This window comes from Pelodiscus sinensis, chromosome 1 (assembly GCF_052426305.1).
Source record: "Pelodiscus sinensis isolate ZL-2025 chromosome 1, ASM5242630v1, whole genome shotgun sequence".
In the NCBI taxonomy this organism is placed as follows: domain Eukaryota; kingdom Metazoa; phylum Chordata; order Testudines; family Trionychidae; genus Pelodiscus; species Pelodiscus sinensis.
Genome location: NC_143052.1, coordinates 310,232,345 through 310,247,757, shown reverse-complemented (window position 1 = coordinate 310,247,757; position 15,413 = coordinate 310,232,345). Strand labels below are relative to the sequence as shown.

Sequence of the window (15,413 nt, the reverse complement as noted above, 5' to 3'; positions counted from 1 at the left end):
TAGAATATATAATGGGTTTTGAGAGTCCTTACCTGTATGGAGGACTTCATCTGTCTTTGCAACAAATAATTTCTCCTTATCATAGGAAAGATCTTCCACTTTATTTTGTAAGTCCTTAGGGACTCCAATGGCTTGGAGCCAAGAAGCTCTCTGCATAACTATGGATGTTGTGGTAAAGCGAGCTGCAGTATCTGCGATGTCAAGGGCCATTTGTAATGTGGTATGGGCCATAGTATAGCCCTCCTGCACTATGGACTTTAGAATAGGTCTTTTATTGTCCAACAGATGTTCCATGAGGCCCATGAGTTTAGAGTAATTATCAAAGTCATTACTGCCTAGAAGGGCTGAGTAATTCACAATACGAAGTTGGAGAGCTGAGGAAGAAAACGTTGTCCTGCCAAACAAGTCCCTCTCTCTTTATGCTGTGCATTTACTCTCTTTATGCTGTGCCACATTCTTGTATTGTGGTAGCTTTGACCTATGTGCTGTGTCAACTATCAGGGAATTTGGTTAAGGGTGTGAAAATAAGAAGTTCATGCCCTCAGCAGGAATGAAATATTTCTTATTGGCCCTCTTGTTGGTGGGAGGGGAGGAAGCTGGGGTCTGCTGTATCTCAACAGTTGTTTACATGATCGCATCATTGAAAGGTAATGCAATCTTGGTACGATGGGAAGCGTGAACATTTTTGAGGAGACAGTGTTGTTTCTCTTGTACCTCCTGACTGGTAGCTACCCTCTTGAACAGTTCCTGGAACTGTTTCAAGTCATCTGTTGGTGAAACATCTCCTGGAATTACCGCCTTGTCCACGGAGGAGGAGGACTGATCTTCCGCGGAAGAATCAGGCTGTTGAGGGTCATCTTTGTCTGATATTTGACCTTCTTCTTCCTTGGGTTGTTTAGAAGGAGGCAGGGTACAGGCACAGGATGATGGAAGAGGGTGCCTTGTAGCTGGTGTGGACGAAACTGTAGATCAGTGCCAGGAGACTGAACAGTAACAGCATGGTGACCAATGTCTGGAATAAGGTGGTGGGTAATGCCAGTGCACTATCCAAGGGGGTGGATAATCATAGGGCTGCCTGTATCTGTGCCGGTCGTAGTGAGACCTCACGGGTGAGAAGTGTCATGATGAAAAGATGGTCCTATAGTCATCATGGAAGTCACTGTGTACCGATAGCATGGGAGTTCTAGGGGACCCGACTGAGCCTCGTGAGGAAGGAGGCAATGGAGAAAGCTGACTAGTTTCAGTAGCGTGAGATGATCTGGGCTGCAGCACCAAACCATGTGGCAAAGCGGATCGCTGGTGTCTCCTAGGAGCTTGTATGCTATGCCCTGAAGTAATGATGTTAAATTCTCGGGAATAAACTTTCAAAGAATATTCTCAAGAATGTTCTTGAGAATATTCTCCAATGCGAGAATTTTTGAGAATTTTCTCTTAAATATTTGTTAAATAGTTTTTAAAGAATTTTACTATTTATAATAATGTTTTTCTTTAATAAAAATTCAAGAATCATGAAAGTTTCCAATTGTTAAAATGAAAATTCAGGAAAGTAAAGAAAAAAAGACAGAGGTTTAAATTACTAGAACTTTTATTACAAATCTTCTGTATTTTTAACTTTCTGGATTGAATACAAGTCTAATTAGAATTTGCACTTTCTGAATCTGACCCATATATTTCTATCTCTTCTTCTTCCTCATACATATCCTCTTCTTTGACTTCTTCTTCTTTCTCTTCAGCATCATCAATTTCTTCTCCCTCATTTCTCTGGTTCTGTTTCCTTTTTTCTCTTGGGGATTTCAACGCAGCATCATTTAGGTTTTTAAGAAGCTTTATATTATGGGCTATGAATGTCAGCTTGCCTGCCCTTTCTTGAGTTAACTTGTTTCTTTTTGCATTATGAATGATATTGTAAGTACTGAAACTTCTTTCAGTTGCTGCCGTTGTTGGTGGCATATTCAATGTGTTGATCACTGCTTTCCCTAATTCTGATCCATAGCAAATACCTTTCCACCATGTTACCGCATCTACTGAGCCAGCTGATTTTGTTACATACGATTTTCCAAAAAAACCTTCTTTAGCACGATACTCTGCAAGGTGTGAAATGACTTTTGCTGAGGGATCAGTGCCATACATTCTTGTGACTAATTTATCGATTAATTCAGTTCCTTGTATTTGTTCATTTCTAGTAAGGCACTCACTATTGAATTTTGGATCTAGAATATTTGCAGCATAGTGAATGTCTTTTAGAGCCATATCTTTTCTTTTTTCAAAACTTTTCATCACATCCTGTTTTTCTTGTTTGGTAAGTGGACTTTCGGGAAGTAGCCTATCAAAACGATCGCTTAATTCCCTGAAACACTCAGGAACTTTACTCATTTTTGGCTGGTCAGATTCAAGCAGCGTAATCCATTTAACAACAGGACTTATCAGTGCATGCAGTTTTTGGACCTGTACCCAAAATACATCTTCATCCAGGATTGAATTCCTGGTTCGTTTGCTCAGTTTAGTCTGTAAATCTTCATGGACAGCAAGGCATTTTAAGACTTTTTTTATTTCAATAAGCTTTTCAAACAATATAAAATGGAACTCCACCTAGTTTTAATTACCAATTTAAGTGCACAAGTTTGATTTTTCTCTTTTGATTTGTTAATTTCCTTCACAATAGTTTTACAGGTAGCTTCAGTTTCTTGAACAGATTTTAAGTTACTGATGTCACCAATTAACAAATTTAGTGTATGAGCAGCACAAGTGTACATAGCAATGTGATTGCATTTTTCATTAAGCCTTAATAAGGATTTCACCATTGCTGCAGCATTATCAGTGACAATGGCACCAAATTTTTCAGTGCCTATTTCTGTCATTATTTCTTCCATACGGAATGCCATATACTCAGCAGGATGGCGTTCAACATTGGTTGGCACTGTCTTGTAAAACACTGGTTGGGGTGTTGATGTAATCAAATTTATACCAGATTCGTTTCTTCGGTTGCTCCAACCATCACACTACAGTGCAAGAGAAGAGGCTTCATCAATTTTTGTTTTTATAAGAGCATCAACACATTGATATTCAGCTTTCAAAAGTTTGTTAGAAAGTGTGTACCTGGACGGCATCTTGTAAGATGGTCTTAATTTTTGCATGAAAGCAATCCAATCTTCCTTTTCAACCAGTGAAAGAGGCGATCCCGATAAGACTATAGCTCGTGCAAAAAATTCATCCAAAATTTTGTTTTCAGTTTCATTAATAGAATCAAAGTAGTGACTTAAAGAGTGAGACACCTTGGCTGAACTAGATGTGGAAGGTGGTGATGTAAATTCACTAGCACTATCACAGTGTTCTATAGATGTTGATGCAGTTGATGGTTGAGATGATCTGCTTCTGGACTCTGAGAATTTTGTTGTCTTTTCCTTGATGTAAGCAGGAGTCTTCAAACAATTGGAAATATGCTCTCTCATCCTTGTCGCATTTCTGATGTATTCAGCCTTGCAGTACTTACATTCATATAACATTTTGTCTAACTGTTTTATGAAGGAAATAATCCCATACATCACTTTTAGGCTTAGTTCTTCTTTTCATACTGATGAAAACACAATTACACCTTTCACAAAAGAGAATAAATGTGTTACTGCCTCTTTATATACTTTTTGTGATGCTTCCAGAAAATTCCATAACAGTCAGAATTCCTGACTCATGAATGTTCTGGAAAGTTCCATAACATTCTGGAATGTTCTATAACGTTCTGAAACTATCTTGAATGATCAAGAAAGCTCTTTTAACATTCAGGGTGTTCTAAAAGTTGAATACAATATATTATTTCAAGAGGAAATGAAAAATTAGAAAATTCTCAAAAATTCTCAGAGAATAATATCACTACCCTGAAGAATTCTCCATGGACGCTGGTGAGCGCAGTGCTGCTGATGGTGATATTGGTGCCGGTGACGAGCGCGTTGATTCCTGGTTGAAAGCCTTGGAGCACCACTTACTGGATTTGGTGAGGGCCTTAGTCGGCGCCAAAGGTTTTTCAAGTGCCAATGGTGCCGGAGTGGTAGATTGTTTCTCTGGTTCATGCATCCTCATTGGAGCCAGTGCCAGGACTTAGGATCGACAGTGTTCACGGAATGGGAGCTTGCAGTGCCTGATGTTCCTGGCTTATGCCTGATGCTGACGTGGACCGATGAAGTGGCTGGGAGAAAGCATGTTGGTGAAGCCTTCTTCTTGGTGGACATGCCCAGTACTGGAGAGCTCGTTCACTGTTTTTTGGCCCTAGGAGGGTCTGAGTGAGAGGCAGGGGCCCTAGAATCCAATGACTGGAGTGTCTTGTTGTATAAGAGCATGCAGAGATGCTTTTCTCTGTCTCACCACATCCTCACTGTTAGCTTCCAGCAGTGAGGGCATTTTTGTGGGCCACATGTCTCTCCTAGGCACCTAATGCGTGAGGAGTGCCCATCTGATGCCAGCATCAGTTTGTGACAGCTGTCGCATTTCTTGAAACTGAGAGAGTACAGCATGTTCAAGAAGTATCTTCTTTCTCTTCCTTCTTTCTTTTTCTTTTTTTCTTTTTTTTAAACTGAGGTGCACTGGCTGTTAACTGTGGGTTACAACCATCTTTTTTATTTTAAAGAACTAGAAAAAAAATGCAGAATAAGACTAACAACAGTGAAGCAACTAACTAGCAAGGAACTCTAATTAGCTAACTTATTTGACTAAACTAGGTAACGGTGAGGAGAGACGTGAGCGCCATCCATGACTGAGAGCATCAACAAAAGAACTGAGGAGGATGGGGCCACATGCGCAAAGTGCAAGGTGCAGACAGCACGAGGTGCCTGGTGCATGTGCACAGTCCAAATGGCTACTGCTAAGGAAAACTCTGATCTGTGGCACCAGGACAACCTGACACAGTGGAGCACCCACGAGGACAGAGAGATGGGCTCTGAATTTCACAGGCAGGTGACATTACCCGTTAGTGACGAATGACCAGAGAAGCAGTGAAGAAGAATTGTTCTCTCTGGAGTTAGAAGAATGCATTCAGATCCAATATGTCTGGACATTTATAACAAGAAATGGATCCCTATGTAAGAAGTGATACAGGTTAGCATGTGCAGCCCTCACTTATGTCCCATTGAAATGAAGAGAGAAAGTACTAGCTCCTGTAAATGTTCACCAGCACAAGGAAGGGTTGCACAATCTAGTCCACAATTAAAAATTACAAAAGGTTGACAAATGTATAAGGTAGTTACATACTCTCTCTCTGTGCTCTAATTCTGGGTATAATGGAAAACCCTATTTGTTCACTGGTGTGCTTGGCTTTAAACCTTAGGACTTTACTTTGGACAAGTTTTGCATTTCTTTTTTCAAGCAAAGCATACAGCAAAGTTCTACTCTCAGATCTGCACTGAGAGTAAGAACAGAGGATAAGAGATCTGGTAAAGAATACTGAAGAGGCTTTTGTCCTTTAGTTTGTTGTTTTAACAGAAGATAGATAGAAAATTGTATGGTTTTAAAAACTTACCTCAGCCAAATATGTAACCATACTCAGGGTAATGTCAGCAAATGCTTCATGGAGGTAACGGCAAACAACATTAACCCAAGTAGCACAGTCTCTTGTATAGCTGTGAGTTTTATAAAGGGTCATTACATGTGCAAGATTTGACAGCTTGGGATTCTTTTCTTCCAAACAAACCTAATTAAATATGAATTGTACACTGTGTTAAAAACAAGTTAAAAGCATTCACAAGACTTAATACAATGTAAAATATACTAAGTAAGATTCATACCTGAGCAATCCTCTCTGCTATATCCTTACAGAACTGGTTTGGGCTATCAAAATGTTGAATTAAATGAGGCAGGAGACACAAGACATTCAGTGGGAACCCTGGTACAGAAAAATATAGTACAAAGTGGATATTTGATGAGAGGACAGGAATATTAGCTGTCTTTTAAGCAATATTTTATTAGCAGCTATAATCATACAAGTATATTACAGTGATGTTATATAGTGTCATTCAAATTGCACAGGCCCCATATTTCACATTAAGACTGTTATATCAGATTAAACACAAACATTCTTCAATAAATGACAGTGAATAAATGATGGTGTCATTACAAAGAATAGGACTCTGCAAACATTTACTATCATACAAAGTGCTTGCTACCAGAAATAATCTCATGGTATTTATAGTAATAAGCACTGCTACTAAATGCAAATGTTTGAAGGTTCTGAGCCTACAATTGTGCATGCAAAATTCCATTAAATACTAGAAGCATTTTTTTGTTTAATATATACTGCTAATATGTAGTCAGAGAAGGAGGAGATAATAAAATACAATACAATAAAATGTTGGGCCTGATTCTCAACCACATTTTTTGACATTTTATACTGTCTGAATGGAGGGAAGAGGGAAGAAAAGCTGAGGGTGGGGGTAAGATGGCTGCAAATGGCCAACCGAGAATTCTCTACATGAGGGAATTCTGGAACTAGTGGAGATACAAATTTCAGATCTAAATCGCACAGTTCTTCCCAAAGTATGGGGATGTTTCGAAAAAAGATTTTGGTTCCAGATCTTAACTAGTCAGGACTCTCATGGCTCCAAATATAGCAGTCCCTCCCCAGTCCAAGAAAAAAGAACTTGAGGTTTTATTATTGAAATACTGAGAAAACTTCATAGGCCCTCCTACACTCTAAAACTAGAAATGAAATGTGAAAAATATTCCTGTACAAAACTGACATCTTTTCTGCTCCCCTAATATTGAATAGATGTGCTGAGACCTCGGCATCTCATGATGACCAAAACTTGTTTATTGTTTTCTTGTACTCCCCCATTTGTCTGTATCCATCTGTTGTCTCTAGTCTTCTATTTTAGATTGAAAGCTCTGTGGCAGTATCTGTCTTTTTGCACTGGGTTTGTACAGCACCTAGCATGTTGAAGTCTTTGTCCATAACTGGATTGCTGAGGTGCTATGATATTACAAATAATAAAAAATAGTAATAGCAGAAGAATATCCCTTTAGTTGTTTCTTTGGTAAGATCTGCTATGAGAATCAATATGTATTCACTTAAAAATATATTACTATTCACTTAAAAATATATTACTATTTGTTTATACAAAATAGATTTATATTACATAAGGTGAGATAGGTATTTTTTAATTGCATAGTGAGATTTTTATATCAAACAAACACAAAAACAATTTTATAATTAAAATGTAAAATATGGAAAAATATTGGCTTTACCTATAACTTGAGAGGAATCCACCATGGATACTCGTGACACGGGGGTCAGCAAACTGAAGAGTTGTAATGTGAGGTCAGTGGTGGTAAGGGAAGTGAAACCTTTCAACAGCAGCTGCTGCAGCCCCAAAAAATCTGCCCACTTTAGCTGTCCTTGTAATTTTTCTAACTTCTCCCTATTTTCAACTTTATCCAGTGGCAAATAAGCTAGTAGTTTATTCAATAATCGTAAAGCCATTAGATACTCAAATTCAAAATCAGATTCCATCAAAGCTACAGCAACCCAGAAGATGGTGGCCAACAGGTTTGTAGGATTATTAATATTAGATGGATCAGTGAGGCTGTCTTTTAGAGAGGATGAGCTCCTGGTTTTAGAGGAGAGGCCTTGCTGGGTGCATGCCTGAATTCTATCTAGAGTGGCGCTGCGTGGTGGATCTGAGGATTTGTCCACAACACCAAACTTTTTAGGTACAGAAAAGCTCCTTTGGTGTCTGCTTCGTTCAGCAGTGGCTGTGTTACCACTTACAGCCCCAGGATTCACATTCAGCTGACCCGTACTCTTCCGATTTGCAGTCAGTTTAGTGCTTGATGTTAAGTCTGGTGATGATGAACTAAACAAAATAAATACACACATGGGATTTTATTATCTCTCAGAGAAGAAACGTAGAAAAGAAATGTGTACAAATAAAAAAGGAAGTGGACCAAGACTTTATCAAAGGATGAATAAATAGCTAGAAAAAAAGTTAACACTGGGCTATCTGTTTTACCTCCCACAGATTTCTCCATTATTACTTATATTGCATATTGCCTAGAGACCCCCAAATGAGAACAGGGCTGTATTGTGATAGGCACAGAGTAAGAAACAGATTTAGCCCCAAAGAATTTACAGTCTAGTTAGACAAGACAGAAAGCAGGGGGAAGGGAAAAGAGGAGTGAAGTGACTATCTGAATGTCAGTGGCAGCACAGGGATTGAGTCGCAATACTGTATCCACTGGACCTGTGCAGGAGGTCCTTGGCATAAGTCACACTTGTGGAATTACTGGCAAATTGATTCTATGGAGGGAGGAGTATTGCCACCACGGGTGTACGTATGTAACCAAACCCATAGTTCATAAGCAGAGCCTTAGAGATGTTGCGTTATTCCTATATAGGAGTGGTTTTCAAACTATGGTCATGATCCAGTACTGGGTCATGGAATATCAGGTATTGGGTCTTGTTGCTGTATGGGAAACAGGTGACCAGTGGGGGTACTAAGGCAGCCTACCTGCCTATCCTGGCATCTGCAGCCTGCGTTACCAAACTGGGCTCACATGTGTACTTAGGCTTGTTCTGTAAATGTATTTTGAGCAGGATCACAGTTATATTAAAACCATGTTTACGCAATTTAGATTGAAGAATGTTGTGTTGTATTGCTTCATAAGATTTATAGAGAAAAAGATTATGTGATTAAGGGAACAGACTCGTACCGAGATAATACAGTCAAAAGATCACTGTTCTTCAAACAATCAGATAGATTATCCACTGTAGCCTCCAAGGTAAGCAGTGCTTCCATTACATAACCCTGTCAAATACACACAGCCAGTCAATTTTAGCAAAAACAACCACAATAAGTCAGTAACAGTAACCATTTTATACTGCATCTTATATATACAGAACACAACATTAATCCTAGTAAAAACAGAGCCATTACACTGCACATTAAAACGTTACTACAAATTTTACTTTTTGTCGCTGAATGATCTATGAAAGAGAGAGTATACAGAAGGAGCCCAATTATGTTATCAGGGGATGGCGGGAACAGGATACTGAACCTTTTGCCTCCGTGTCACTGGTTCAAATTCTGCCGAGGCAGTTGTGAAAGAATATTACACTCCTTTTGAGGCTATATGATGATCTGTGTGAAATAGGTTGGCGATCTTAGTCCATTTCCTAATGGACGTTAATAGCGTCAAGATTATAAAAACAGCATTAATACAAATTCTGTGGTTATAGACATCTCAGGAAGGAAGTCAGATTGAACAGCCATAGAGACCAAACTACTGTTCCATCAATAAAGAGGAGCATTTAGGTCTGGGTATGGTTTGTTCGTTTTGATTTTGTTGCTATATTCTAGAAGATAAAGTACAAAATGGGTTACAAGCTAGTGTCTGCTACAACAACCAAACCACAATAGAAAACCGGCTCCTTAAATACCTATTTATATAAGGTATAAGGAAAAAATGCTGCATAAACATGGAGGACTTCAGTCTGAACGAGATATGCTGAAGGTCTCACACTGCCAGTAATAAAACATCATTGGACTTTCTAAAAATCACATATGACAAACTGCTAACTCAAAAAGAATTGCTTTCTACATAGGGGAATTCTATAGTAGAACTGATAATGACAGATGAAATAATCACAGAACTAAAATTCAGTGGCCGCTTATGTTCACGTGACCCTGGCTTGATTCAATTTTTCATGGGTAAGGGAAAATAAAGCTTCAACCCCTAACGTATAATCTTGTTGGTTCTTTAAAACCAACTTAGCAAAGGTAAAACCAGGCATGAGCCAAACCAGATGTGAGAAAGAATTCAAACAGAAAATCAGCAAATGATAAATAGGAACTATTTAAGAACATTTTACTATAAGCACAAAAAGCTATAATTCCACAATTGAAAAAGAAGGGTACACTGATTAAAGGACCAACATGACTTGAGGGGAAAAGGGATGGAAAAAAGGGAAAGATAATACCAGTGAAAATAAACTAGAAGTGAAAATGATAGAATATTAATATGGAAGCAAAAAGACACAGGAGAAACCAATGGTCAAAAGAGCTACGAACTAGAAGAAATAGTATATTAGAACAAAAGGAATCTAAACACTGATATTAGTCCATTACTAGATGGAGACAGTAGAAAGGTCAAAAATAGAACAGAAAAAGGCCAAGGGGTTTAGATTGCAGAAGAGGGTCCAGGGCTGGGGTAGGCAGTTGAGGTATGGATACAAGTTCTGGGAGGGATTTTGGGAGTGGAAAGGACCTCAGGGCTAGCGCAGGGTTGTGAGGTGCAGGTGGGGGTTCAGGACTGGCAAAGGTTGTTGGGGTATGGGAGGAGATTCGAGGTGTGGGCTCTGGCTGGGCAGTGTTTGCCTGAGGCAGCTCCTGGAAGCAGATAGTATATTCAGCTCTTAGGTGGAGGCACCAGGGGATTCTATGCACTGCCTGTACCCATCGGTGCCACCCCCACAGCTCCCACAGGCTGCAATTCAAGGCCAATGGGAGCTACGGAGCTGGCACTCAGGGCAGGGGCAGTGTGTGGTGCTGACAGGCTGTTTCTGCATGTAGGGGGCCAGACATGCTGTCTGCTTCTGGGAGCCACACAGAGCCAGGGCAGGCAAGGAGCATGTCTTAGTTCTGCAGCTTCATTGACCGGACTTTCAGAGGCCCAATCAGTGGTGCTAACTGGAGCTACCAGAGTCCCTTTTCAACCAGCATTCTGTTCAAAAAACAGATGTCTGGCAACTCTACCTGCAGCCAGAAGAGACTTTTGCAGCAGGGAGCAGTGCAGATTCAGGGTCATGCAGCTTTTCCATATTTATTACTTCTTATAATCCCATTTCCAGTTTACACCTCAGGTTAAGAAACTTTTAACAATGGTTTGTTTTCCAACCCAATCAAGCTGCTTCATAATGGTGTAAACTTCTTTAAATAATATGTTCTTTCTACTATTAATTTATTTTTCTTAAAAAGAGAGGTTCTAGGAAGTTTGTATTTCATTTTATTTTTACTCTCCGTTGATCATAGTGCTTTTTTCTTAGATTCAAACTCCTTAATGATTTAATCTTTTAGCATATGGTAAACATATTTACTCCCATCAACTCATCCAGTCATAAAACCTGCAGACCTTAATCAAGCAACATTCCTAATTCTATTAAAGTTGAATATTGCTTAATAAAGGGCAATGAAATTTAGTCCAGTTTTTGCAATGTAACTGTTTTTTGTAGAGGCAGCAGCAGAAGCTGAAATTGCTGTTTCTGTGAACCCCACTCCAATCAATGGTTTAAAATTTTTAAAATCTTGCAGTGGGGTGATAGATTTTGAAACAAATTAGACTTTTTTCTTCAGGGCTCAAATTATAACAGTTTGATCATGACTTTGACAACATTTTTGTAATTTTTGAAAATGTGACCAGAACACAGTTTTTCTTTTCTAAAGTCATATTCTCACTTGCATTGTAGTTTCCAAGTTTATTTTACCCTTTACAGTCAAATGAAACATACAATACTGAACATATACAGCACAGTGAAACATTGTCTGGAATATGGCACTGTCACACATGTGTACCTGAATTTCATCTCCATGTTCTCCTATAACTTCCACCAATCTTGACAGAAGGTCAGACAGTGCATGTGCAGAAAGAGGTTGCTTTAGTGCCCTGAATATTTGGAAAGAGCGACCAGCATAATGCCTTGAAGAGCTTGCAAGAGCTGTCTGTAAAGCAACTTCACTCAGATGCTGCTCCAAATGAAAACCTAAGCAGTAAGAGAACAGTATGTTGATATTTAAAATCTAAAGAAGCAGATTTTACTTCACGAGATAAAGTTAAATTTACAGTTGAAAACTATAGTGGACCAAAACTTTTTGAAATGTTAGGGAATTGGTCATTTTTATGGTACACTAATTTACACCTTTACAAATAAGTGAGCAATTCATATTACTGGACAACACAGTATATAACATTGCTAGTAGTCTAGCAAGTAAAAACACTATACTGTACTGCTTTCACCTTGACACCGTAACAGTAATAATTAAAATCTGCACTGAATTGAAAACAAAGAGCAACTTGGTCTGGTTGTAATGAGTACCGCTGCACCAAAACTTGGGAGTTGTGTGATTTCAAAATTTCTTCCATCTCTGAACAGAACAAAATCATAAAATTTCCCTCAAATTGAATTTCAGAAAAAAATTGGGTCAGTTGAAACATTTCATTTTGACAAATCAAAATGATTAATTCCAATTTTTACTTTTTCATTTTATACTATATTTTACAATATAAAAATTGGGGAAAGAGTTGTTTTGAAAGAGGAAATTAAACATTCCATTCTAAAAGGTCAACATTTTTCTTAATGAAATGCTTTTTCTCAGTCCCCCCCCCCGTACCTTTTTGTCAAAGGCAACATAGTGCTGCAAAACGTTTTGCTTTCTGGCTACTGACTGACTCACTGTGTGGCCATGGCAAATCATGTAATGTGTGAGCATCTTGGAAAAGAAACTGTCTTTTTGTTCTGTGTCAGTATAGCACCTAGCACATGGGGACCTCAACCATGACTTGGGCTCTTAAGTGCTACAGAAATATAAATAATAGTAACAATAAAAATAATTTAAATGTTTTCTCCTGTAAAATAGAAATATCAGTTCTTATCTCACACATAGGGTTGCTGTGAGGATATCTAGTTAATGATTATACTGTGCCTCGGAGGTGTAAAATTCTATATAAATATGCTATATAAATGCTTTGCTAAATGCAATTCACTGTAGCCCCGATTAAGGAAAGCAGCTAAGAACATGCCTAAGTACGTTCCTGTATTGGGGCCTCAGGGCCTGATCCAAGGTCCGCTACACATCAGGAATCTTTCCATTAACTTCAGTGGGGTTTGGTTCAGGTCTTAATTTCACACTATATTGCTCTCTGCATTAATAAAAAGTTTCATTAATTTTCAATAGAGTATTTAGTACAGGCAGTCCCTGGGTTACGTACAAGATAGGACTACAGGTTTGTTCTTAAGTTGAATTTGTGTGTAAGTCGGAACTGGCTCCAGATTCAGCTGCTGCCACTGAAACTGACCAGGGGCTGACTACAGGAAGCCGGAGGCAGAGTTGCTCTACCCCCAGCTTCCTGGAATCAGCCCGATCAGTTTCAACAGCTGCTGAATCTGGAGCCTGGGACAGAACAGCTGGGGCGCTGCCCGGTAGGTTCGCACAGGACCAACCCGGCAGCACCCCACCTGCTCTACCCGAGGTGTCCCGCAACAAAAGCCTGGTCTTCTGGGGGGGGGGGGGTGCACTAGCTGTGCCCCCCCCCCCCCAGCAGACCCGGGAGACCCGAGCAAAGCCGCACAGGCGGAGGGACCCTGCTGCCCATGCGGCTTTGCTCCTGTCTCCCTGGGGTGCTGGGGGGAGTCCCCTGCAGCAGACCAGGGAGACCCGAGCAAAGCCGCACAGGCGGAGGGACCCCGCTGCCCGTGCGGCTTTGCTCCTGTCTCCCTGGTCTGCTGGAGGGGTCCAGCAAAGCCGCTGGACCCCCCCAGCAGACCAGAGACACCCGAGCAAAGCCACCGCCTGGACCCCCCCAGCAGACCAGGGGGACAGGAGCAAAGCTGCCCAGGCAGCGGGAGTCCCGCTGCCTGGGCGGCTTTGCTCCCGGGCAAACGAGCAAAGCCGCCCAGGCGGCGGCTTTGCTCGGGTGTCCCTGGTCTCCTGGGGGGTCCAGCGGCTTTGCTGGACCCCCCCAGCAGACCAGGGAGACCGGGAGAAGCTTTTCTCGCCCCGGAGGACACGGGAGCTCCGGGGCGAGAAAAGCCCCGTTCGTAAGTGCGGATCCGACATAAGTCGGATCCGCGTAAGTTGGGGACTGCCTGTAATACTAATTTACTATGAAATCTCATGACAAATAAAACTAAAGTTATCAAATTAAATGAACAAAAATGTTCTTGTTCGGAAGACTGCTTAATATGTTCAAGTCTACTTTACTAATAAGAGATGGAGTTTTTTTTCCCTTTTTTAACAAATAGAACAACCAAAAGCAACCACCAGTGATGGTTTAGATAAGAATTGATGGTACTGTGGCTTCACGCTAAAACAATCTATAATGCTGTTTTTATATCAAGTACATAACATATCCTGCATAGGACACACAGTGTTGTGCTTCAGCATGAATGGATCTAACAAAAGAAAAATCACAGGATAAAAGTGTACTGTGGGCTAAATAAACTGAAGCGTATATATTTTTCACTAATCAAATGGAGCAGTCTGTAGTCATCTCTTTAAAAATAAAATAAAATAATGACATTTAACTTCCTAAAAAGAAAATAAATTATTTACAATTTGAAAGTATTTATTTTCATCAGACATATTTGAAGCCAATTAAATCCAAATAGTGTAATCAGCTTATTTGAAAATAATAACTTGAAATATTATGAAAACAAAATCGCTTTATAATTTTTAATCCTCATCTATGAAAATACTGCAAGAAAGAAGATGTCTTGAACAAAGAAAAAAAACTGTTATGAAACTATTACTTTCACAACACAGAGGGCACTGTTGCACAAGCACACTTCTGTAGCAGCTATTCAAGAGAAAAGAAAGTGGCATTAAGTCATGGGTTTTAAAGTGGGTACAAGTATGGGGAAAAAAAAGTTTTAGTACCTGACTTGGAATCTTTAAATACAGACACAACATGTCGCAGAAAATTAGCAAGTTGATCAGCACTCTTTGTATTCTGGTTTTTGGGTGTGATATCTTCATGGCACCAGAGTGGACCAAATGCCCTTAGAGAAGAAAAATGTAACAAAATGTGTAAGCATTTTTGAAGTAGTTGAAATAAATGTAAGTAATTTTAAAAATTATTATACTGTATATTCAAAAAGACAAAATTATTTGCTGGCTAACATCATTAAGCACAAATCTATGAACAATACATTACTACAACATTTATTTCAACTTTACAAATATTTCCAGTTCAAAATATACTAAAGGCATAATTACATAGCATTGCGTAATGCATCTACTGTGTCAGATTGGACAATGTTACGCATCAAACACAAATGTAAACATATAGTGCAGTGATTGTAAATAATTTGGGTAATGGGAATTTTCAATAATTTTTAAGGCGAACCTAGGATTTCAGGCTTTTGTCCCAACACAGGTAAATTTCCGTTAACATCAATAGGAGTTTCAGGATTTTACCATTAAGCCTGACCTACATACAGTTTTTATACTAGTATAGCTACTTTGGTTAGGGATGTGATTAATTACTAAAATAGTTAAGTGGGATAGCCCCACCTGCGGTATACACAAGTAAGCTTGCAGCATTAGGTTGGGCTATACAGTTGCCTAAGGCACACCTGAGAAGTCTACTTTTGCAGAACAGTCACCATGTATAAGAGCCTTGTCTACACATATACAGGGCTTGACAAATGGCAGCGAAATCTG

General features: G+C 39.5%; 1 protein-coding gene across 15 annotated transcripts in view; it reads right to left on the bottom strand.

The window, feature by feature from the left end:
• The window catches only part of FRY (FRY microtubule binding protein), a 349,943-nt gene that overhangs the window by 58,948 nt on the left and 275,582 nt on the right, over positions 1-15,413 (bottom strand). For all 15 annotated transcript variants that reach the window (XR_016348538.1, XM_089775547.1, XM_089775550.1 and 12 more), the window contains 6 exons: positions 14,628-14,749; positions 11,547-11,734; positions 8,689-8,783; positions 7,225-7,832; positions 5,769-5,866; positions 5,504-5,674 (listed from right to left, as the gene is read on the bottom strand). Coding sequence is in view for 14 of the 15 variants with exons in the window: in XM_089775547.1 (XP_089631673.1) it covers positions 5,504-5,674; positions 5,769-5,866; positions 7,225-7,832; positions 8,689-8,783; positions 11,547-11,734; positions 14,628-14,749 (1,282 nt within the window). In the remaining variant the exon portion in view is untranslated. The remainder of the gene's footprint in view (positions 1-5,503; positions 5,675-5,768; positions 5,867-7,224; positions 7,833-8,688; positions 8,784-11,546; positions 11,735-14,627; positions 14,750-15,413) is intronic.